This window comes from Dendronephthya gigantea, unplaced genomic scaffold (assembly GCF_004324835.1).
Source record: "Dendronephthya gigantea isolate DGI-Jeju-01 unplaced genomic scaffold, DenGig_1.0 000059F, whole genome shotgun sequence".
NCBI lineage: Eukaryota > Metazoa > Cnidaria > Anthozoa > Malacalcyonacea > Nephtheidae > Dendronephthya > Dendronephthya gigantea.
This window is the reverse complement of record NW_021163069.1, coordinates 304985-329584: the sequence shown is the minus strand read 5'-3', so window position 1 is coordinate 329584 and position 24600 is coordinate 304985. Positions and strand designations below refer to the sequence as shown.

General features: G+C 37.2%; 4 protein-coding genes across 5 annotated transcripts; all 4 read right to left on the bottom strand.

Moving 5' to 3' along the window:
* Window positions 1-214: 214 nt before the first annotated feature.
* LOC114530099 (MAM and LDL-receptor class A domain-containing protein 1-like) lies at window positions 215-10040 on the bottom strand. The gene is made up of 12 exons (XM_028551689.1): window positions 10006-10040; window positions 9738-9809; window positions 8351-8432; window positions 7681-7848; window positions 6973-7205; window positions 6467-6647; window positions 5999-6153; window positions 3403-3519; window positions 3241-3328; window positions 2286-2345; window positions 818-1023; window positions 215-586 (listed from the first exon to the last, which is right to left on the bottom strand). The coding sequence occupies exons 2-12, from the start codon at window positions 9741-9743 to the stop codon at window positions 416-418; spliced, it is 1467 nt and encodes a 488-aa protein (XP_028407490.1). The 5' UTR covers window positions 9744-9809; window positions 10006-10040; the 3' UTR covers window positions 215-415.
* A 772-nt stretch (window positions 10041-10812) lies between these two features.
* On the bottom strand, window positions 10813-15392 carry LOC114530101. Its single transcript, XM_028551691.1, has 6 exons — window positions 15172-15392; window positions 14569-14934; window positions 12754-13290; window positions 12254-12441; window positions 12018-12110; window positions 10813-11430 (listed from the first exon to the last, which is right to left on the bottom strand). The coding sequence occupies exons 1-6, from the start codon at window positions 15302-15304 to the stop codon at window positions 11224-11226; spliced, it is 1524 nt and encodes a 507-aa protein (XP_028407492.1). The 5' UTR covers window positions 15305-15392; the 3' UTR covers window positions 10813-11223.
* A 6-nt stretch (window positions 15393-15398) lies between these two features.
* On the bottom strand, window positions 15399-18020 carry LOC114530034. Its single transcript, XM_028551615.1, has 5 exons — window positions 17843-18020; window positions 17165-17246; window positions 15738-15989; window positions 15445-15567; window positions 15399-15403 (listed from the first exon to the last, which is right to left on the bottom strand). The coding sequence occupies exons 1-5, from the start codon at window positions 17849-17851 to the stop codon at window positions 15399-15401; spliced, it is 471 nt and encodes a 156-aa protein (XP_028407416.1). The 5' UTR covers window positions 17852-18020.
* Window positions 18021-20541: 2521 nt separating this feature from the next.
* LOC114530107 (MAM and LDL-receptor class A domain-containing protein 1-like) lies at window positions 20542-23411 on the bottom strand. 2 transcript variants are annotated; one of them, XM_028551694.1, is made up of 5 exons: window positions 23374-23411; window positions 22413-22482; window positions 22091-22261; window positions 21667-21905; window positions 20542-20652 (listed from the first exon to the last, which is right to left on the bottom strand). In XM_028551694.1, the coding sequence occupies exons 1-5, from the start codon at window positions 23401-23403 to the stop codon at window positions 20650-20652; spliced, it is 513 nt and encodes a 170-aa protein (XP_028407495.1). In that variant the 5' UTR covers window positions 23404-23411; the 3' UTR covers window positions 20542-20649. The 2 variants fall into 2 exon arrangements, with proteins under 2 accessions (XP_028407495.1, XP_028407496.1); XM_028551695.1 differs by having other exon boundaries at window positions 22413-22485; window positions 23374-23399.
* Window positions 23412-24600: the final 1189 nt, after the last annotated feature.

Here is a 24600-nt window from a genome sequence, read left to right as displayed (position 1 = left end):
TAGTTGTTATTTTTTAGGCTCAACGCTGTTTTTGACGTCACGTAATTAGATCTCAATAAAAAACAAGATGGCGGATGTATCGCGATAGGCGTTGCTTTTGATAGCCAACACTTGCAAAGTAAGGAAGATAAACAAATTTTGTAGCAAGGCTTTATAAGAAGTGTAAATTTTCTTTTCAACAAAACAGAAATATTTCTTGTTGCCATATCCTTTAAATATGAATTAAAGTTTACGTTCCCGTGCAGTCCGTGGAAAACCTTGATGGTGATTTCAGTGTCTTTTGGGTACTTCAACTGAAACAGAGATCTATCAAGCCTATGTGAAAAATTTTCTAACGCAATGAGTGAATCTGGTATAGTTTAAACGGGGACTTAAGCTCTTGGTAATTTTGACGCAACCACGTCTTAGTACGGCCCTATATTCGCTTCAATAATTTCTGGTATTGGCCATCATCTGTTTCATCTCTGCATTTAGATTGATCGAGTTGAGTATAGTCAGAATTCAAAGCATCTTTAACTTCTTCGTACGTATTTGTTTCCTTTTCGGCCGGTATAACATACGAGTCACTTCTTTCCAAGACTGATTCCTGTTGTGATAATGTAAAATATTGCATTATGCAAAATATTTTATAATACCTAATAAATTTCATTGAAGCTGTAAATAATTGTTTTAGAATACCGTTGATGGTAGGATGGCAAGCAGATTTGCAGAAAGGAAACATTCTTGATACATTTGAAAATGTCGAAAAACCTCAACTTCTTAATACCTCAGATATCTGCACTATAGTTTAAGGGAAAGCTGCAACAGGAAAATTTACCTCAATGCCTCTCGATGGTTCTTGTAAACTTTTGTCCACCGTTAGTGCAATATTGCCCGGGTCCGGAGTTGATAACTTTGGCTTTTGATTTCGTCGTCTGCATTTTAGCAGCACAAAAATATTGATTACAACCAACAGAAGTAGTGCACATGAATTCACCGCTATGATAATGGAGACATTGCTCGAAATATCCGGTTTATTGAAGACTGAAAAGGAATAAGGATATAAGGAAATAAATAACGTATTGTATTTTTTAATTCTTATGTTATTAAATGTTTTATCTATGTTTACAAACAGAAAAATTTGATGTCGTTCGAGCTAGTACTTCTCAGTGGAATCCTGCATGTACATTATAGTGTCGTTATTAACGTCTTTTAAAGCATTTTATTTAAGCGCACTTTGAAACGTAATCGTCCGTCGCACCAACGGTGTTCGAAAAAGCCGTATCTCGAAAACTATTGGTCGGAACGCGTCCGGACCAAGCCTAAAATGTTCAGCGCGCGATTTTACGTCGTATGAGATCAACTTCCGGTTTTATGTCGTCACTTCTGGTTTTTGAAAAAGCCGTATCTCAAAAACTATTGGTCGGATCGAGCCGTGAAAAGATTGAACGTATCCAAAAAAGTTTCTTTCATATCATTTGCCCAGAATTATCTTATCGTCAAGCTTTTGCTCAAACTGAGTGCCCGAATCCCGAAGCTTAAGATAACCGCCATCGCTTGTGTGTGAAGCTTCCTAGTAATCTTAAAACTCAATCAAGTTCGAAATTGTCTCATTTCATGCCTTCTACGAAGTAGGATTCACATGGACGTTTACAGTCGCGGCAATAGAAGCGTTCCGAAAAATATCGAGTAACCCATTTGCTCAAATTTTTCAGTTGGCTTACGGAGTTCATCAAATTATTCAACTATTTGAAAAATCATAACTTCCGGTTTCGAATTGTCCAATCATATGCGTCTGTTTATTTCATTAACCAATAGGATTAGAGAGTGGTCAACTCGAAACCGGAAGTTAGGAGTTTTTCAAGGAGTTTTTCAAATATTTGATTGACTCCGTAAGCCAACTGATAAATTTGAGCAAATGAATTACTCGATATTTTTCGGAACGCTTCTATTGCCGCGACTACAATACGCAACAACAAGAGTTTGGACTTGTTTAATTAGATGTAGGATTTCTTTTACTGGTTATGACTGAATTTTATAACAAATCACTTTTAGATGGTTAAGTCCTATTTTAACTTCTATCTTTTATATCATTAAATACCTCTTGTAAATAAATTCCAAATAAATTTCTTAGTAATAGTCAAACAAGTCTTATATAAATATGCAATGTAATTCACCGTTGGTGTGAATTTATTAATATAGAGACTGTGTGTTTGAAAGGGTGTCTGACAAAGCCTTGCCAAGAATTCTGTTATTATATTTGCACCTAAATTTTAGTCTTTCAAGACATTTAGATTAACACTTGCCTTCAAAGGACCGATGTGTCGTTGCATTTAGTTGCGAAATGCTACTGGTTGGCGGGTGTTCTGAAAATTAATTTTAGAAACGTGAAAATCTTCATTAATACTGAAGCTAGCTGTAAATAACGACAAAACAATAGACGAGTGAGTAATGTTTCAGAAAAGAATGTACAACATTTATCCAAAGATCCCATGTGTTTGGAAGAAACAAGGAAGAATTTCGTTTTGAACTAATCGACATATTTGTTTACATTTTTTAGGCAAAGCCAATCAGAATACCTAATTTTTTAATACTTCATTTAAAATTATATATATTGTACTTTTGTACTTTTTTTATTTGTACTTTTTATCAAAATCTATGCATTCTGATTGAGCTACCGAGGATAGCCCTCCCCCCCTTACATGCAGACGATCCAGAGCCAAGTTGAACTAAACTGACATGATGAGGTCGGGGGGTTCTCGAGGTGTACTCGACAGGCTAAAGATTTCTTACAACAGAGCGATCTATAGCCGGCTATAATAGTCGTTGAGGAAAAACGAAAAACGAAATACAAGCAGAATGTCTCAGAAAAATGAAACGGATATCGTATAAATTATCTTCACTGTGTTTAAAAATAATGGTGAGGTGTTCTTGGGACATGTCACAGCTCTCGGAAGCTTTCGTCCAATGCTTTTCTACGCTCTCTAAAGAACAAAGCTATGCTATTGGTTGAAACAGAAATGTATTGTAAAGTTCAGCCAATGAAATGCATTCTTGCGAGAAGCTGCAACACTACCCGTGTTCTTTATCGATTGGAGGTGCGTATTCTCTATAAAATCATGTGACATGAAAAAAATTCTCAAAACTGAATATGTAAGCTATTCTATATACAAAAATATCGTTAGACCTAATATCATTAATGGTTATTTAACCTAAATACTTACGGCATGTTAAAGTTCGACTTCGACTATATGTACATACCTGGTTCACTGCATGAATCCCTCACAGAAATATCATCAATGGCAATATTCCCCACGTCATTGACACCACGTACACCCTCGATAACGTACTTCAAGAATTCAAGTGAATTGTTATTTTTGGTCTTAATTAATCTCATTTTTCAAAGAGCCTATAAACACTGACCTGATACGGGGTCGTTTGGTCGTTTACGGCGACCTGTGCTTGATGCCAGTCCCTGCAGCGAGGGCCATAGAAACTCTTCACGGGGAATCCCATGCTACCTTCAGACAAAACGTACACCTAGATTTTTGAAGAGCATATATTATACAGTGCATGGGAAGAAATGCGCATTATTTTTTTGTGGACCAAAGATGGAAAAAGGGCTTAGCGAAGAAATGAGAAGCTAGGTAATCGAATTCAACAATGAAGGGATGTCTCAGCAAAAAGTTGAATGTGCTAACCCAGCTGGTTAACGTTAACTCTGCCAGAAAGTTGTTTTGAAACGTAAAAGAGGTCTTGCAAAATATCAGAACAACACCAATTTTTGTAATAAAACCTATAACATGATCGTTATGTCAATCAAACAAAAATCATATCGACTGGACTCAGACTTTCGACTTCCAAATTTATAAAAATACATAAGTTAAAATTCATCTGCACACAAAGATTAACTTTCACGACCCAACGTTTCGACACTCCGGTCTAATGTCTTCATCAGTGGTGATCTGATGTTGAAACTAAGTTCCTTATATACTCTTAAAATGACGTTATCTATCAATCAGATGTAAATATTCTTTTGGCAAATAGCTTCCGTCATCCCTATTTAGGGCACAAAGACTCGCATTAATATGCCAGGCTTTCAAACAACGCCTTTGTCCATAACGATCATTAGTGGTAATGACTTTTGAATCGTTCCACCCAATGTTATGGTTAGTTTGACACACGTGTTCCACCAAGGCTGATTTTGAACTGTCTAAGTTCGAAACGGCCTTTTGATGTTCTTTTAAACGTGTGCCGAACTGGCGTTTTGTTTGACCTAGATATTCTTTCTCGCAATCACCACATGGTATACAGTATACAGCATGAGTTTTCTGTTTAGTCGCTACGCGTTCCTTGGGTTTCGCAAAAATATGTCCCAGTGTCTGAAAGGGTTTTAAGGCAACTTTTATAGCACAATTATTCAGGTATTTCAGGATCCTCCTGATTGTTTCTGAAATTCCCTGAGTGTATGAACTATAGCAAAACCTGTTTTTGAGGAATCACTCTCTGAGGAATTGCATCTAGTCGGGAAAGGGGATTTTAGACAATCATTTAAAAAGTTTCATGGATAATTGTTCTCTCGCAGTACACTGAGGACATAATCACGCTTGTTGTCCCTAGCAACGCAATTGGATGTTAATGATTCAGCTCTTTGAAACAAAAATTTTTGCAACAAACTTTTTATGACTTTTTCGATGGTGTGAGTAGAAGGATAGATATTTGTCCGTATGTGTAGGTTTACGGTAAACATCAGTTTCTAACTGCCCTTCGATATTTCAATGAACATAAGTATCCAAAAAAGCCAACTTTCCCTCACTCTCGCGCTCTACACAGTGAACTGAATTGATGGCTCAATAGAATTCAAATGTTTTAACAAATTATCGATCTCATTTTTGTCAACCGCAGGGGCCACATCGTCAAAATATCGTTTCCAAAACAAAGGTTTAACCGGACTAGAGGCTAAAGCTCTTTGCTCGACATCTTCCATTACAAGGTTAGCAATTACCGCCGAGATCGAGGATCCCATCGCTGTCCCAAAAACCTGCTGGTAATAGTTGCCTTTAAAAGTAAAATAAGAATTCTATTGAGCCATCAATTCAATTCACTGTGTAGAGCGCGAGAGTGAGGGAAAGTTGGCTTTTTTGGATACTTATGTTCATTGAAATATCGAAGGGCAGTTAGAAACTGATGTTTACCGTAAACCTACACATACGGACAAATATCTATCCTTCTACTCACACCATCCAAAAAATCATAAAAAGTCTGTTGCAAAAATTTTGTTTCAGAGAGCCGAATCGTTAACATCCAATCGCGTTGCTATGGACAACGAGCGTGATTATGTCATCAGTGTACTGAGAGAGAACAATTATCCACCAAACTTTTTAAATGATTGTCTAAAATCCCCTGTCCCGACTAGATGCAATTCCTCAGAGGGTGATTCCTCAAAAACAGGTTTTGCTATAGTTCATACACTCAGGGAATTTCAGAAACAATCAGGAAGATCCTGAAATACCTGAATAATTGTGCTATAAAAGTTGCCTTAAAACCCTTTCAGACACTGGGACATATTTTCGCGAAACCAAGGATCGCGTAGCGACTAAACAGAAAACTCATGCTGTATACTCTATACCATGTGGTGATTGCGAGAAAGAATATCTAGGTGAAACAAAACGCCAGTTCGGCACACGTTTAAAAGAACATCAAAAGGCCTTTTCGAACTTAGACGGTTCAAAATCAGCCTTGGCGGAACACGTGTGTATATAAGGAACCACGTTTCAACATCAGACCACCCCTGTTGAAGACACTAGACCAGAGTGTCGAAACGTTAGGTCGTGAAAGTTAATCTTTGTGTGGTGATTACTTTCAGTTATTAAAACCAGAGTAGAGATTATATACCTGGTTGCCGTGAACTCATTAATTTCAATTCGTGATGAGTATATATTGTAAGAATAAGATCACATGCAGTGATTTTCAATTCATGAAAAAGGAATTGCCTTGTAAGGTATAGAAAAATACCAACCTGTACACTTCCAGCAGGCTGGCCGAACATACGATAGTAGAACTGAAGACACGATTTGACTTTGGTAATCTTTGGGGAGATGAATCGTGCACTTTCACTATCTTTTCTTTTGGATGACCGAGAATTTTCCATGTATAGGTACCAACCTAGTCCAACTATAAAGAAAAACACTCGGCGTAAATCTTAAAAGCTGATTTAGCTATAACTAGGTGCAAGACATTAAACTTCTGTCGTTGCGTATATGTTGGTAAAACATAAAGACCATGAAATTAACTCTTCGATAAAATGGTTTAAATGAAAAAATATAGCGAAATATAGAAAAAACACACAAAAAAATTTAGAAACGTCGCCATATTCGCAGTTCTCGTGATACTTCGAATTTGAACGAGTGAGTTTATGTCGTCGAAGGGGCTCATCTATGGTCTTCTATCATCTTTTATTTTCTACAAAGTGAATGTTCATACTCACTGGGTACAAACTTAATGAAATTTTGTAGCTGATCACAAACAGAGCTAAGCACAAGAATCTCGCCATCTACATGGTGAACTCCATTCTTCGCTGTTAGGCACATTTTTTTCTGGTACTGAAGCGATCCACTTTTTGTCCAGCTCCATTTGTCAGTTTTTGTGCAATTTCTATAAAGACCAACCTAAAGACGACATATGTTGACTAAGGCCTGGTTCAAACGTCGCTCTTCGTATGAAACAACAATAGATCAGAGCAGGGACGCCGGAAAAAGGGGGAGCCCCTTGATTACGATTTTCACTTGTTTTTATTGATTCTCATCCTATAAGTGCCCCTCAAGTCTCATTTTCGCCCCTGCCCTAACGACGTGATCCTTCAATGCAGGGTTTTCGGGTTAGAGCCATGCACCTCAACAGATTTACTATTGTTTTTAATACGTCACTGCCGCATCGTAGATTTGGCGCATCTTAAACTCGCTAATATCAAGGTAACTGGTAACATTAACTTACTTCTACTCCATCAAACACCGGCTTTATGGGCTTCACACACATGTTATGCTTAGTGTGCTTCAATACTCCTTTTAATCCTAACTCGAACTGCAATCTTTCCTCATTACAGACACGGTGTATTACAAGTCTTTGTCCATCATTTGGTTTAGTAAAACCACCGTGAGATATATGAATACATTTTCCTCCGCGGAATTGCAGTGCACCTGGTCCTTGAGTTTTGCTTTTCAGAACGCCTATATATAGAGAAATAATTTGGATGTTGAATATTCCGAAAATAAACATCTTGTAAACTCAAGATATGAGTTGTTAAAAAACAAGACTCAATATTCAAGGTGAAATTTCGACTCTATTTCAAAGTCATTTTCAAACCTAACTATTTGCTTGTAAATAGTCAGGTTTGACAATGACTTTGAAATATAGTCGAAATATCACCTTGAATATTGAGTCTTGTTTTTTAACAACTCATATCTTGAGTTTACAAGATGTTTATTTTCGAGTATGTTTTCTCTTATATTTCGCAAAATTGTCTGCTGGAAAAGGTTTTTTGAATATTCCGTTGTGAAACCCAAATATCTATGTTTAAATTTTGCTGAATCTGTACCAACTAACTCCGTTATAGTTAGTGAAAGAATTGGGCAATCATAATCATATAAACTACCAGGGTTGCCATTTTCTCATACTCTCCTCAAATGCAGGTATAACACTTACCTAAACCCATCGTATGATCTACAAATGGACCTTCATAGATTATTCCCTCGGGTACTCTTATGTGGCCTTGTTTTCTTATCCAATTTAAATGATCGCTAACATGATCTTGGCTCCATTGGCATTCGCGTTCAACCTCAAAGTTGCAAGAGTAAGTTCGATTTGCGAACGCTAAACATATAGAAATAGAGGGCGCAAATTAGCCTATAATTATCTGTTGATCACTACTGGTCTGTAAGAATCATCAACCGTTCATTATATAGGAATCTGATTTTATATGTTCTGTAATCTTTGGGAAGGGCTGCAATTCAATTGGCTAAAAAGAGTGCGACCCTAATTGCACCCTTTGCGTATTGTAATTGAATGCTCATAACAAAAAAATCAATGTAGTATATACAGCTATCACCATTCAGGATACAAAATATGAATTTTAAGTATTCCAAATTGTGCTATCCACCAAGCATTGTTGTGATAAATTATAACAATTATATTTACGTTCAATAAATTTTATCCCTTAATTACAGAAGATATATGATTATACATACGGATATGCTTTAAAAGGTATTAACTTTATTAACTAGGTATAGGTAATGCTGTATGCCAACAATACATTGTCAAAATGTCGCTTAAAAAAATACTGTCCCAATGCAGACGAGCTGACCACCGTACATACCTTGGCATTGAACGACGGAAATCGTCATTCCAAGCAGACACGCAAAAATGAGGGTGATCCGGGAGGTCTTCTGCCTTGTAACCTACATCAATTGACAACTGTTACTAACTTGTTTGATGAGTCTTCAGACTACATTTAATGGTTAAACTGACAAGCAGGTAGCCGAATATGAAACAGCAGGTTTCCTGTAGTCCAAAAAGTAAACGTTTGTTTGTTCATATGATTAAATATCACGTTATGTCACAACAAGATTGGTTATGTCATCGCCCATATACAGTCCATATACACGACATAACCGTCCACACGTATCTGTTCAGCGGTCGTTCAGTGGGCGGAAATACTGGATGCGTGTGGACAGAAACTGTAGCCGTAAAAAAACTGTAGCCGGCATCGTGTGGATTTGGCCTGATTAATGAAGAGCTATGAAAGTTTTAGACGTCGCCCACGTTCTGTTTTCAACGGCGGCAGATCTCAGATTCTCACGTCTGGTGTACAACGTCTGGACTTCAAGACTCTGCGAGCATAACTAGAGCGATAATTGGGGGGGGGGGGGGTGTTAATATTCCTATATTCAGTTCTGCCCGACGGATTTTTATTGTAAGCTATTGCACTCACAGAAGAAATCCGTCGGACAGAACTGGATATATGAATATTTATACCCCCTCCCCCAATTATCGTTCTAGTTATATAGGCTCGCTAGGGTTGCCAGATTGCTGAATAAATTAGGCAAATATTATTACCATAATCGTTGTTTTCCTTATCTCAAAGAAAGAAATCAAAGGGCTTCTTTTTCAGTAATCTGGCAACCCTGACGCTCGCTGCATGTGTCTTGAAATGGAGACGTTGTACGTCAGACGTGAGAATCTGAGATCTGCCGTTGTAAACAAAACGTGGACGAAGCATTTAACCGAAACACGCCACCCCTCGAATTATCGTTCTAGTCACGCCACTGAATTTTCAAGACACAGCGAGTGCTACTTCGTTTTGGCCCAAAAAGTTTGTTCATGAACATAAACCTATGATTGTTCAACGTCCACATGTACCTCATTAAATTGATAAGATTGATAATATTATACAATAACTCCTTTCCAACGCATTTATCTTATTCGTATACAGGGAAATATTTATACGTATAACCGTAATGTTTATTAGTTTATCCAAAAGCTTGTGTTAATGTACACTTCTTTGTTTAAGAAAAATATCGCAGCATTGCACTATGATGTAGTGTATTTAGTGATTTTGCTCACTTCGCATGCGGGGCGCTATTGTAGGTGAATTACTTGCTTAACAAACGGAGTTTTGTGAACTTAAGATAGATAAGTCTGTGCGCTGTGACATGTTTAGCCAGAAAATATTGAGCTAATATACGGGTTTGTTCTTAACTTACCAGCATAGTATACTCTAAATCCAACAGCACCGCCGCCAACAGAATGATATTGACAATAAATGGTGCTATAGCCTATAAAATAAGGTAAATATTGGCATGCATTCATAACACATCCTGTCTCGTCTTCCTTATCATATTTCTGAGTATCGGAATCAAAACAAACGAAGTGCCACTTCAGCGGGTTGCAAGGCACTTCTGCGGGCTGCAAGGAAGATTACCTTTTATAGTCTTTGAATTTTTGCCTTTATTGTACAAATATGTGGTTTACCTTGGTGAATGTTCCTTTGAAGCCTTGAGACCACTTTTGGGGGCTAGAGTCTTCCAGATAAATGGTCTGCTAGCGAAATGTTTGCATATTTTCTTTTGAAATGATAACATCAAACTAATTTATCTATTCTACAAAATTCAAAAGAAAATATGCACATATTTCGCGAGCCAACTCTTTTTCGCATGTGGGAGACAGGGTTGGTAGATAGCTGCATATTTGAGGGCAAACAACTTCACACAAGTTCTTTGTTTCCTTTGTCTTTGCCTTTTGTTTTCTTTGTTTTCTTTATAGCACTAATGACAATTTGGCCTCAAATATTTGCATATCCACCAACTCTGGTGGGAGACCCCGTTTAACCACACCGTATTCACATAGACGACAACAGTTTAACTGTTGTTCAACGGTATCTCTGTCCCCAAAACTTTTTCATTTGGCAGACATGTTGAAGAAAATGCAAATCCAGTCAAGCCGAACTATATTTTTTATTCTGTTTATTACGAAAATCACTAAACTGCAGACACTGCCGCTATGAATTTCAAACTTGATCATTCCAAATTCAAATTCGGTTAAGTCATGTGATCAAATCGGTTCATCGTTTTAGTCACATGACTTCGTGTTATTGTTGACTGTTTTTCGCCGAGAAAAAGCGCCCGTAGAATTAGGCCCTAATGTTTGCACACGTCTTGTTGTTTTAGAATAGTAAAATAGCAAATAGAGTTGAATTTCAAAGAGTTTTGAGGTAATTGAGTGAGTAACTTACTACCACTTTAGAAAATAGTTTTCTTTTTCAATTGCTTAAAATTTCCCAATATTTTAAGAGCTGCTAGTGTTACATTTTTTTAAGGAAAATTGTGATAAAGGACTCTCATTGCTCCCGAGAATTACCGACTGTTATTGAATATAGTCTGTCTTGCTATATAACGTGTGATTTGCTTGAATCTCATTACACATTATAAATAAAATAATTTTCAATCAAATATTCAAAGTCTATCAAGTGCTGAAATTACTAACACAAGTACAATAAGATCTAATCTCCAAATCCTAACCAGATCCCTATACTTTAAACTCCAAGTCAAACTCGTAATCTGAAGGCTAATTCCCTCTAACGTACTTGTGGAAATTAAGTATGGAAGTCAGCCGGAAAATTAAAATTCGTTTTTCTCAATTATACCGTCATAAAAGTACAAGGCATCTGTGCTAAAAAGTTTGCTAAAAAGTTCATTTAACCAACTTCTCATAATCATTTTCCGTTTCTCGTTTCTTCGGATCCAACGCGGTGTAACCGGCATCATTAGCTTTCGTCTTGTTTTTGGCTTTTTTATCAATTGGCGACTTGGCCAGAACGTTAACAGTCTCATAACCGTCATCATTTTGTTCTGACGTTGCTTCGTAATCTGGCGCTTCTACGTGCCAACGCGCTGGTCCCTGTTTTAATCATGCAAAAAGAAATGATATGAAGGAAGAACGGCCGAGTTGCCTTTTGGGGAGGAATTTTATGGGCACATTAACAACACTAAGTCCGTGTCATTATTGGTCCATGTATAAACTCTATTCAAACTGGAACGACAACGGAGGGATTTTAGCCGCCACCTTTGAACCTAATTTGAATCTGACTGTGGACCAGTGCCCGTCCCTTTTTATTGTTTTTGTCCCTGTGATTGCCGACCGCGCCGACATGAAGAAAGAAATGGCTGCCACTGGTCCTTAAATTCAGCTTCTTATTTTGGCTTTAATTGTGGCAATTACTGAGTTATCAGGAAAACCACCAGCAAAAATCGAAATTCCCAATTTTTGCAAGCAAACAATTAATAAAACGCGAGGTAAATTGTAATATTAAGGAAGACAAGACGTGTCCGCTTAAGTAATCATAACAATTCAGTAACCAATGCTTTATAGTCATTTTCCTTTTCTCGTTTGCGTAGACCCAACTCTGTGTAAACGCCGTCGCATGATTCAATATTCTCATCGGCTGGTACAACATCAACATATGACAAAGGCGAAAGTAAGCTTACTCTTTCGCAAGCGCCGTCTTCCACTTGGTCACTGTGTATGGGCGCGTCTTCGTAATTTTCAGTTGACATTTCAACATCTGAACGCATTGGTTCCTGTTAACCACACAAAATAAAATTATATCAGGAAAAATAGCTGCATGGTCCCTTCGAGAGAGAGGGGAAATGCGAAATTATCGTCTCTTTTGAATTGGGAACCATTAACTAACTTGTCTCAAGTATACCCTTATAACTGTTACCTGAGCAACCTCTGAATTTTCAACTTTCTCCAGTGGAATATTAACAGGAGCTACTGACTTTGGTTCAGCATTCCTGCGTTTGTATTTTACCAACACAACAATTATGACGAGGATGAGAACCAGCGCTAAACCCACGATCGAAAATATAATAACGAGTTTGCTTAAATTACGCGAACGGTCTTCGTTAACTGAAAACAAAAAGTTTTAAAGTACTGAACTTAGTTTAAAACGTATACGCCACTTTCGGTGATTGCGGCGGCATTTTGCGAAGTTGAGCACATACAACTAAAAAAATGAAATTCTCTCTGTGGTTAATTTAGGGAAAGAACAATACCAAAACTCACAAGTGTACTACACTGAACTATTAAGGGCAAAGTTACTGATCTGAAAGTGCTGGTATGTGTATAAACTAAGCATGGTTGGGCAAGAGTTTTATTCCAAATTACCACCCTAATCAAAGAAGATTGTGAATGTTTTAAAACCTTGTCTTGAAAAAATACCTGAATCTTTGAAACTCCCGCTATAATGAGCTCGAAATGAAAAGACTTGGCTTCCATTCTTTCCACGTCTCCCAAAATTTGCCACAACATACACAGCGTTTCCAGCTGATGTGATGTTGACGACTTCCGTGCTTGCATTTGATCGTGAGTCACAATATGTACCAAATAATGGGGCTTCCTTGTTGGCACCATCGTAAATTCTTAGAAATGTATCGTCGCCTTCACTCTTTCCATATATTCTAGAATTTGCGACGATGTATAAAAGTTTTGTTGATGACGTAATCTTGATCGATGTGCTTGCATTTGATCCACAATATGTACCCAACAATGGGGCTTTCCTGTTAGCACCATCGTAGATTCTTAGAAATGTATCATCACAGCTGGGTATAGCAATTTCACTGAAACTCAAAGAAACAACGGGTGTTGCAGGAATCGTGATTAGCCACGAGCAGTATTGCGAATAACGATTCATTTTGCTGACTGGTACTGGAGGATTTGGTCTAAACGAACCGCTGGAAACAGTTGTACGACGGGCATCTGGAATGCAGTATACGTAGATCGATATCTATTACTAGAAATACATGCATGCCAAGTCCCCTCCCCTGGAGCAATAAACATATATTTCTATCACTGAAATTCTATAATACTAGTTTCTGCTCAATGATCGATGTCGTAAAGTAAACTCCTAGATCTTTTACATTATATTTTAATCAATTTTACGAGTCAATTTTTCGTATATTTTAACACCATCCAAATGAAAAATATCATTTTAAAAAAGTTTATATTTCAAAATATCAGTTATGCTGACGTGAACCCAAACTTTAATTTAGCCAATCGCACGTTTGTGAACGTTTGCTAGTTACCAGTTTTAACTCGTCTTAAAATCGCGCACGCGCATTACTTACAAAAACGCCAAAGTCCATGATATAATGGCGTAAATAAAATCTCCAGGCGGAATTAGTACCCTCGCCCGATGTTTCGCACAGGCCTCGGCGATAAAATAGTCAATTGCAAGGCTATGAACAATTAATGCTCTTATAGCTTTGCTAATTCAAAGTTTTCCTAATAATGAGCTGAACATTTGAATTCGGGCACTTCCAGCTATAGACTAAATTGATATTTAGGCACAATGACAGTAGAAATCTACAATTACTAAAGACATCAATTCGACTTTCGATATCAAATGTACACCCACAAATTTCTTTTTTCGTTGAAACTAACCATTCTCGAACTATCCACCCAAACTACGAGTTACCAAGTTTTGAGTGTCAAAAAACTTGCTTTTGTTCATTTTTGTTTTATCGTTACTGCTGTTTTCCGGCTACCATGCGACGTGCTAAACTTTTCATGTCTGTTTACGTTTCAAAAATTCGGGTTTGACCGGAAATCGTTGACGTTTTAAATAGACCAATCAACGTTTGACCTTGAAACGAGCAACGTTTCGCAAAGCCTTGCCAAAACGTTGATTGGTCTATTTAGAAACGTCAACGATTTCCGCTCAAACCCGAATTTTTGAAACGTAAACAAACATGAAAAATTTAGCACGTCTCATGGTGGCTTGCAAACAGCAGTAAATACTGTAGTGCATGAGGCAGGCGGTCAGTCATTCCCTCACTCAGACAATGTGTATATAGCAGAAAACAGTTGGGCAGATGAGTGAACCTAAATCGACAATCTGATAGGGAAGAGGGACTATGAACGTTTTAAATGAAATGGGATAACTATTGATCAAAGATATTAAAGTTTCACACAATTTCGAATCACAGATTGTGAAGCGTCATGAAACATCTTCATGCATGAAAGCATGCGGCATACCTAAATCTTTTAAACTCCCGCTGTAATAATGGGCTTGAAAAGAAAACGTTCGTTTTCCAATCCTTCCTGAATTTGCTACGACGTATAAACTATTTGTTGATGAGGAAATTTGGACTTGTTTGCTTGCATTTGGTCCACAATATGTACCCAGCAATGGGGCTTTCTCGTTAGCACCATCGTAGATTCTTAGAAATGTATCATCACAGCTGGGTATAATCATTTCACTGAAACTCAAGGAGGCAACGGATGTTTCAGGAGTGGTAATTAGCCACGAGCAGTATTGAGAACGAGTAGCATTTCTGCTCTCTGGTGCTTGATAAGATCTGAACGAGCCGCTAGGAGCATTTGTCATCCTGCGACGGCAACCTGGGAGAATGAAATGTTAATGATTCCAGTTATTTCAGATCGCAGGCTAAATTCTCATTTAAGCAAGAAGAGTGAAATCCGACACCACAGCTAGGAATAGCAAATGAAAGACTGCAAAGTTTAGAAATATCGTAAGAAAAAAGTTGTAAACTTTGACAAAAAAGTGTAAAATGAATAACCTTTACTATAGTACAAGCATGCTAAATATCCGCAGGAGCTGGTTTAATTATCACGTACCTTCATAGTAACAATAGAATACTTTCCTTCGAAATTTAATGAAAACATGTTCTCCTGATTCGTAGTCTTTGTCACGTTGATAATTTTTAACGAAATTAATATACTCCAAGCGATTGACTGCCCATTTGACCATCTGACATCTTGGAGCGTTATGTTCAACAGAGTTGGATGTCAATAAATAAAACGGTCGATTCACTGGCAGCTCAATGGAATCATACCAATTACCATTAGTCTGGCAACAGTAATAGATTTTGGTATTCTCATTATATACACCTTGGGGCAGCGATCCTCCTCTTTTATTTTGGTTACGATAATCTTCATCATCCCAATACACCCAACCGGACAACATATTTTTCGGACACGCTCCAACCCCACTCTTATAAATACAATATTCACCTGTTGGTAGGGAAAACATGTACGCAAAGCCTGATTGATTCATTAAAATATTTAAAAATGGAGGAACAGTTACCGCACAAGTTATTTGAATTGAAGGTTTAATTCCCTGATGCATGCGCTAAATGTTAAAGAAAAAGGCTCACTACAGACTTTTAGGAAATAAATCCTACCATTAGGCCAGGAATCTGTTCCTACTCCACTTGAACTTTGTTTCATACAGAAAGTCCTGTTTATATCTCTCTCTTCTCCAATAATTTGGTTGTCAAAATGTGAATCATCGGACAGTCCGGGACGCGAAACTGACGGACTATTATCTTCCATGTCCTGAAACCTCCATCCTACACTCCATACACTCGTTTTACTAATTGGGCATCCTGACTTGGGTTTGGGAAGACCATAGCTTCCACTTGGCCAATCAACATCTTAAGACAAGGCGGATGAATTAGTTGGAAGAGTTTCGCAATTGTATATTGACTGTATTCGTGGGGATAACATGAAATTAAATATTTTTTACAAGAAAATTTGCCTTCGTCTTTGAAACACAAAAGACATATTGAACAATTTCAGATTTTTATTCGGAACTGAGAATATGCATTGGGTGCGCGGATCGAAATATGGAACGTATGTACATGCATGCCTCCTGATTAGTGCATCAAAAACAATAGTCGAATTGTGTTATTATCGCTTTTCACAATCATACAACCAACCTCAATATATTCCTGACCTCTCCTGTATCAAACTTTTAACAAAGTTAAAACAATTAATTCACAATTACTTTATTATATAGCAAAACCCATGTCAGTCAAAACACTTATAAGGGGCTGATTACATGGTGTCTTTTCATCCCGGGCTGAGTTTCAGCCCAGCAAACCCGGGCCAAAGTATTTTTCAATTACATGGCAGGTTTTAGCCCAGGCTGTGTTATGACACGTCAGAATTATTTTAAGACCATGCAGGGCTGAAAGACCAGCGCTGAAGTTTTTAAAGGCTGGTAGTAGACCTATTTCGATTCTTCGAGCGCTTTAAAATCCCGAATGACAATAACTTAATCTTTAAGGGACTATGACTACACATATCAATGAAATAAACAAACGAAAAAGCATTGTCAAGGCGAATTTTTCAGTCTGGGTTTAAGTTCATTTACGATTACATGACAACAACATTAACGTCTGTATTCAAAAAGCTCACTCACACTCATACTCATCGAGTGTGACATGTAAATTTCGTTAATGCTGATCAATGAGAAAGTTTTTTCTGAATAGATGGAAAGATATAAGGTAAATCACTGAAAATCAAGCCCCTGTTCGGCTGGAAATACTGCCATTGAAACGTTATGAGAAGATTAAGATCTCCCACTCAATGAGTTTGAGTGTGAGTGAGCTTTTAGAATACAGGCGTAAGTTTCAGCCCGGGCTACAATCAGCCCGGGTAACTCAACCCGGGCTGAAATTCTTGTCATGTAATCGCGTGCGCGATTTTGTTACGATTTTATAACAACCCCGGTTAGCCAGGCTGAAACTCAGCCCGGGCTGAAAACACTCCATGTAATCAGCCCCTAATTTTTGATTAAAACATTCCTCAGTTAGCTAAACTATACCTTGACCTTGGCTGAATGAAAGGGCTATTCCAAAAATCCAGAGTAAAATTTGACTGATTCGTTGAAAACTTCCTTTGGTAAGCTATGATATTGAAAGGAGGAAGTCAAGGACGATTCACATGAAATTCAGGACAGGGGCAGGTTTCTCATAACTCTTGCAATTAAATTTTAACTGTTTTATTTTCGCATTTCTGTTTGATCATTTATTTCATTCAAAACTGAATAAAACCGCCGATCTTTGTCTTTGAAAAGACTTCCGGAATAACATATTTAAGTGTCTACACAGGAAGTTGAAAATTTGGCTTGAGAATTGGCATTAACCCCAGATCAAGCAACACTATACAAAGTTGCAACTGCATGATAACCTTGTTTGTTCGGACTGTATACGACTTGACTTCCGGAAAAATGAACTGACTATCGACTACAATATTCGTCAATATATGGTTCACTTCTCCTATATGAATCCTACGGATGAGAAAGTCGAGCTCGTCGCCGCTATGATTGAAACAGCTTTCGTTTGCTAACGGGTTGTTAACGAACGTCGAGTAGTCGCGTTTTAATGGGCCGGCTTACTTTTGATGACGTGCGTCGATATAACTTTTGTTAATCGGCGACAAGAAAAACCGCTCTCTGTAAAATTCTAACATCAGTTGAACTCCAGACTATAAAACCTCTTACCTTGCACATGCCGGAGTTATGGTGTCCACCTCGGTGTATCCTGGACACTGCACTGCAAAGAAAATCGATCACCAACGGCTTCTTGTTTAAAACAGTTTAAAAGGTGGCGTCAGGTAAATAGAAACTGAGAATTTTATCGTGGTTTTGTAGACAAGGTGCGTGGCTGATATGTGCCAAACAATCCCTTCCACTCGGAAATGACTTGAATCGTTGAATGTGATGACATATGTAAAAACCGCATGATATGAGGGAGTCAAAAGGGTCTATGCATATCTTAACATTGATCTTAGCATATAATTAAACATAATATATTCCGCGGTTGCACTCAGGCCCTTGTCAAGTAGCTACAAGGACCCCGCAGTGAAAGAACCACCTCTCTAGCACAGTCTTCACATATTTAAGGAGGAAGGAGTCCCTAGTAGCAAAATTGGGACAGATTCGGCATTTATACACCCTACTTTATCTACCAACTACAAAAATGCGGCGATTTCATTAAACATTATATGACAGAGCAATGCGCTGTTTTATGAGTGCAACGGTACTGTAATATAAACACAGCTTTCCAGGTCGTTTACAGTATATTCTTGTTAAATGATTGAGACTTCTGCTAATACTCAGTGTCTGTACACTCCTTTGTCTAAGTCACGTAGCTAGGCGCCGGCTGTTTAAAAAGCGGAAGAAGTTCTCTGCTGGTTAGTGATATTTTAAACCGTTATGAAAATGTTTTAAAAAGCTACATAAAATTTATATTACACTTATTACTATCATTATTATTATTCATTAGTTTTATTGATCGTTTTCATGGACCTGTATACTAAAATGTAATACAGATTTGTAGAGGAATAGGATTATATAACTACAGGCATTTGGCGCGCTCAGGCAAGTACATGATTCAGAATTGTTTAACTTGTTAACTTCAGGGGCATTTACCATGACATAGTGGACCTCTTTTTCTTGTTAAATTTGCCTTTCTGTCACTGTGGCAAACTTGTGGCTGACTTTAACATCATTCTTGATTCTTTAAATATTCAAAGCCACAACTGAATGCAACTTGCTTGGTACGCGCTTAGCCAGTTAGTCTTATAATACTTACTTTAGCCCTGTGATCAAAATTCCTTAAAGAATTCCCTGAAACTGATTATGCATGTTAGCTAGAATAATTGAGGCCCGTTTCAGACGTCGAACTTTCATGTACCGAACCTATAATGTTAATGAGCTAAAGTCTTTCTTTTAGTTCATTTGCATTCGATTAACGGCACATGAACAGTTCGACGAAATGCAGCATTAAATCAGCATTACTTCGTTTTCCTCAAGGAGATGATAAACGCGTCTTCGACTCAGTCCATCCGAGTTGAACCAACTTTTGATAATAATTTTCCGAATCTCGTTCGCAGGCATCCAGCTGCGTGTAAACAGGCAAGTTTGTTTCGGAGGAAATGACGTAAAAATCTTCGTATGGTCCAGTGTTCTCATCTACTGGTACAGTATATTATGACGGTTCTGGCTGAAGGGGGATCACGTATAAGCGCTATAATTTTCAGTTGAAGTTAAATTTTCAGTTGAAGTTAAATCTTCTGGCGACGTTTGGTTATGGGTTTCAGATACTATTTCATCATCTGAAGGTATTGGTTTCTGTTAACCACGAAAAATGGCATTATCAAATAGAATAGCTGATCTTTTGAGTTTTGAGGATAATTTTATCCGCATGTGAAATATTTCGTTTGTTTCATTCGATTTGTAACCATTAAACCTAATCACTTTTAATCGTCTTCCCGAATTACATAAAAGACTAGCTCAGTTTCAATATTGCATAAAGCATAGTTTCCATTTTGCCAGACCATATCTTTATTTACTGACAGTTTGACAATGACCAATATACTTGCATGGAGAACAATCGAAATTATCATAAACATTCAAATTGCCTCTCGCATCTGATTGGTCGAGAACCCGTTTACATTCCCGATTAAGTTTAATATTATATTGGCTTTTGTGGCGCTATGGTAAAGGAAAACAGGAAATAGTTATCGTGATGATGTAAGGAAAAACGTGACTTCTCTTATAATCGTAAATTCGAACGACAATGACAAAAATATATAAACCTCTCGAGAAAATTTATATTGAAGTAAATTTATATTAAATAAAATAAATAATTGGGGTAAAATAACCGGATAATAAAAATCATTGGATATTAAAAAAACATTCATTTATTATCTGTAGTTTTGAGAATGCCTGACTGATGCAATTATGCCTGTTTACTCAGAGTTTTCAACTCTTACTCTCGTCCATCTTATTGAAAGGAAGTCGCATTGAGTAAACATTCCCTGTGAACTGGTCTTGAAGAATTAGATTGACATCAATGCACCGCTAACACATACAGCAAACTAATCCTATTTTACCTAACTGTATATATCTATAAATCTTAGCTACATGCATGCGACAATCTACATAATTCACATTTTAATTCATGCTATACTAAATCATAACAGCCTAGCAAGATGGTTAGTAAATTGAAAAAAAAACTGAGTTGATAATGAAGGGTTTCCTAAAAGACTTCGATCTATGCATGGGATACGTTTAAATATATTATTGAAAATTATTGGCATAACGTTAAGGAGAGTATTGGTATGGAAAAAACGATGAACAGCCGACACTTCAAAAAGGTAAAGAAACAAAAAAATTTAAAAAAGAGAAGATACCTTAAAAGTTAGCTAATATATGATTCAAGGTAGAGACTGTAATTTCTTGACTTTATTTCAAAGTCACCTTTAGACAGAGGTCTGTCTTGATATTGCTAGCATGAAGTCCTCTCACTAAAAAAAAGGGTAGAAATCGAGTTGCTAATGGTTAATTGCTGCCGGCCCGGAAACCTTGAGTCGAAAGCCGACACGAAAATTTTGAAAAATATAATAATCTAAAAAACTGATAAACTGAAACTACCACATTTGTTATAAAAAAGGTATGGGAACTAGCTGCGATATTTGTTGTATTGCTCTTTTCCAGCCTTATTCATCTTGGCAGTAGAAGGTGAAGGCTGGGAACCCCTTAAATTCTTCCGAAAAGACCCTGCATAGCCTTTTTCGAAAACAGCGAATTCAATGTGATATTTTTTATCAGTAATACAATACGTCTCATAAATAAAGGTTTAATTACAAATTATCTTTATATCAGCAAATAAAATAAAAGTAAAATATCGCTTCGCGCGAAAATGACGCGTTTTTTTACGCGAGTACAACGCCGGGAAATTTTGATTGCTTTTAAATTTTCATTTTTAAATCAACAAATGCATACTAAAATACATATTTTTTACAAACTACATATTTTTTTTACATTTTTCAGGAAAAGCCAATGATAATGCCCACATTTTTAATACTTCGTGTAAAATGGTAAATAATGTACCTTTTTACCGGAAGCAGTAAAAATTTATGCATTCTGATTGGGTTACTGAAAATTTAAAGAAACTTGCTGATTGGTTAAAAAAGAAATCCCCCCTGTTGGCAGTAGCATAACCAGCCTGATAATTTGTGCCGGAATCGTAATATTTCGGTGTTCAATGACTGTGAAAACGATAAATTACTTAATACATGAATACTTTATATTACTTTGAAATTTACATGGCGAGACAAAATCGTCAGGCTGGCTGCCCCACTATAGCATACTCTGTATAGACTCAGTGGCCTGACGATTTAGTCATGGTATGCAAATTTTATGTTATTATCATTATTCATTTCTTTAGAAATTCATTGTTTTCATAGTACGATGAACACTAAAATATTAGCATAGCATGACTAAATTGTCGGGCTGGCTACGCCACTGTATAGACTTACTTCCACTCCATCAATCAATGGCCCTTTTGGCTTCACACACATGTTATGCTCAGTGTGTAACAATATTCCGTCTGATCGTAACTCGAACTTCAATCTTTCCTCATTACAGCCACGGTGTATTACAAGTCTTTGTCCATCATTTGGTTTAGTATGACCACCGTGAAATATATGAATACACTTTCCTCCACGGAATTGTAGTGCCCCTGGTCCTTGACTTTTGTTTTTCAGAACGCCTATAACTATAAGTGAAAAAATCTGAGTGTTGAATGTTCCGTTCCGAAATCCGAATATCTATGTGCAAAGTAACTAACAAACTAACCACCATTATTTCACAAAATTAGCCGATCATAACCTGGTTTTTCTATGTTAACTACAAGAGGTGCAACTTTCTGTTATTCTCTTCAAATGCAGGCACAACACTTACCTAAACCCTTCGTATGATCAACAAATGGACCGTCATAAATGATTCCCTGAGATCCTCTTATATGGCCTTGTTTTCTTGACAAAGTTATATCATCACTGGCTTCATCTTGAAGGCTCCATTGGCATTCGTCCTCAACCTCAAAGTTGCAAGAGTAAGTGCAATTTGCCAACGCTATAAATATATAGAAATGGAGGGCGAAAATTAGCCTATAATTATCTGTTGATCAGCGTCGATTCTGCAAGATTCATCAACCTATTTGAATTGCAACGTCATCTAAAAAATACTGTTCCCATCCAGACGATTAACTGACCAGCGTACATACCTTGGCATTGAACGACGGAAATCGCCATTCCAAGTAGTCGACATGCAAAAATGAGGGTGATACTGGATGTCTTCTATGAAACAGGTAGTTCCTGTAGTTCATTTTCATCGTAGTTTCTTTACATTAGTTATTTTTTTTTAATCTTCTTCTAATCAGCTTACAACGATTTCTGCGCATTTGTTCTGCTCATAACATTGGGGGACTCCATAATTTAGAAATTGCCCAAACATCGTATATTTTGCATTTCTTTAAGCATAAACTCTCTCAGCTCATTTATTTAGAAACATATTAACTAAAATAGTTCTTAAATTTACAGCGACATAGCCGTCTACGGCACTTTTCAGCTGTCGTTCAGTGGACGAAAACCGTAGCCGTAAAAAAAATTCGGCATCGTCTGGTTTACAGCGTCTGCATTTCAAGATACAGCGAGCCCTACTTTGTTTAGGCTCAAAAATTTGTTCCTATATAAAGCTATGATGTTTTCAACGTCTCATAAATTCGTACGATTGATGATGATTATACAATAACCCCGTACTAAAAGATTAATTTGTAGGAAAAAACGTTTTATAGGATTATATTTTTCGTAACCATAATCTTTATCCAAGCGCTTGCCTTCATATACACCTCTTCCGGTTTAGCCGTCGCACACGAGAGCTATCAGCTGAGAAAACGACCTCGCGAGGCAGTTAGCTCAGCCTGAAAACTATATGCACACGTGAGAAACTTCCCTCTCGAGGTGAATTCCTCACCAAATCTATCCGCACACGAGAGTAACTTGCTGAGCTTACAGCCTCCTGAGGGTTTTAACTTAGCTAATAGTGAGTTTAAGATTCGCCAAATCTAATTACAGTCTGCGGAGCGCTATTGTGGGTGAATTACTTGTTTAACGAGCGGAAATGATACGTTTTGAAGAAAAATATTGAGCTAATAATTATTATGTACGGGTTTGTTCTTAACTTACCACCATAGTATACTCCAAATCGAACAGCATCACCGCCAACAGCATGATATTGATAATAAATGGTGCTGTATAATATAAGATAAATATTGGCATTCATGCATTCATAACAGACCCTATCACGTCTTTCTTGTCGTGTTTCCGAGTATCGGAAACGAAATAAACGATTGTGTCACTTCTGCGGGCTGAAAGGAAAGATTACCTTTGGTAATGTTCGAGCTTTTGCACTTTGTTGAACGATTGTTCTTTATTTGCGAATGTGTAGATTTACCACGTTGAATGTCCCTTTAAAGCTTTTGGGGGCTGGAGTCTTTTCCACTAGGCGGAATATATTTCGACCAAACGAAATATTTGCATTGAAATGAGAACAGTCAAGCCGAACTATTTATTAATTCTGTGAAAATTCAAATGAAATATGCAAAATAGATGTGCACCATACCGGATTCCCATGGTAGCAACATCATTTTTTAAGTTGTTTAACTTCTGTGTCTCCAGAACTTTTTCGTTTGGCTGATCATGTTGAAGCAAACATGCTATCTTAATTTTGGGGTTAAAACTCGCTTTGAAATAGTAAATTTTTATGTTCGTGATAATACAAGTGTGGTGTACATGCATGGTGTCCGGCAAAAAAGTCCCCTCTATTGAAATCAAGCCTTTGAAGTTCCCTGTATTGAAATCCACTGTCGCGTTTTTTTATGTGCGGAAAAATTTAAATGCTTCCAAATTGTTATTATTTAACGAATTGGTCAACAAATGCATACTAAAATATGCGGAACACTAGCTTTTTCAAATATGACATTATTATATAAGAATTTGGACTTGCGTGCGTGCGTGAGTGTACATACGTATATATAAAAAAAACGCGACAGTGGAGAGCAGCTCTTAGACTTGATGTCAGTGTCGTAGCCAGCCTGACGATTTTGTCCCGCTATGTAAACTTCGAGTTATTATAATTATTCATGATTGTCTTTAGAAATCCATTGTTTTTACAGTCAGTGTCAGTGAACACGAAAGCATTAGCATAGCGGGACAAATCGATAGGCTGGCTACGCTACTGCTTGATATTATTATGTGGAGCTTCAGTACGATCGAGAAAAGGAAATGATTATAGTGTTCGAGTTAAATAGAAGTGAATGTAAACAAGCAGGCTTGTCGTTTTGAACAAATCGGCAAAATTGATTACATTTTTCAGGCTACCTAATCAGAATGCTGAAATTTTTACAAATTCGT

Excerpts from the sequence above, each read along its gene's own strand:
- LOC114530099 (XM_028551689.1), bottom strand. Across the intron at positions 2,346-3,240 it reads GGATTCATGCAGTGAACCAG|AACACCCGCCAACCAGTAGC; the intron begins GTATGTACATAT and ends ATTAATTTTCAG. Across the intron at positions 587-817 it reads AACCATCGAGAGGCATTGAG|GAATCAGTCTTGGAAAGAAG; the intron begins GTAAATTTTCCT and ends TTATCACAACAG.
- LOC114530101 (XM_028551691.1), bottom strand. The coding sequence starts at position 15,304 with ATGGTCAAATGGGCAGTCAATCGCTTGGAGTATATTAATTTCGTTAAA. Across the intron at positions 14,935-15,171 it reads ATTCTATTGTTACTATGAAG|GTTGCCGTCGCAGGATGACA; the intron begins GTACGTGATAAT and ends TCATTCTCCCAG. Across the intron at positions 12,442-12,753 it reads CGGGAGTTTCAAAGATTCAG|TTAACGAAGACCGTTCGCGT; the intron begins GTATTTTTTCAA and ends TTTTGTTTTCAG.
- LOC114530107 (XM_028551694.1), bottom strand. The coding sequence starts at position 23,403 with ATGCTGTTCGATTTGGAGTATACTATGGTG. Across the intron at positions 22,483-23,373 it reads ATTTGGAGTATACTATGGTG|ACATCCAGTATCACCCTCAT; the intron begins GTAAGTTAAGAA and ends GTTTCATAGAAG. Across the intron at positions 22,262-22,412 it reads TTCCGTCGTTCAATGCCAAG|CGTTGGCAAATTGCACTTAC; the intron begins GTATGTACGCTG and ends ATATATTTATAG.
- LOC114530034 (XM_028551615.1), bottom strand. Across the intron at positions 15,990-17,164 it reads TTCATTCAGCCAAGGTCAAG|ATGTTGATTGGCCAAGTGGA; the intron begins GTATAGTTTAGC and ends CCTTGTCTTAAG. Across the intron at positions 15,568-15,737 it reads AACAGATTCCTGGCCTAATG|GTGAATATTGTATTTATAAG; the intron begins GTAGGATTTATT and ends CCCTACCAACAG.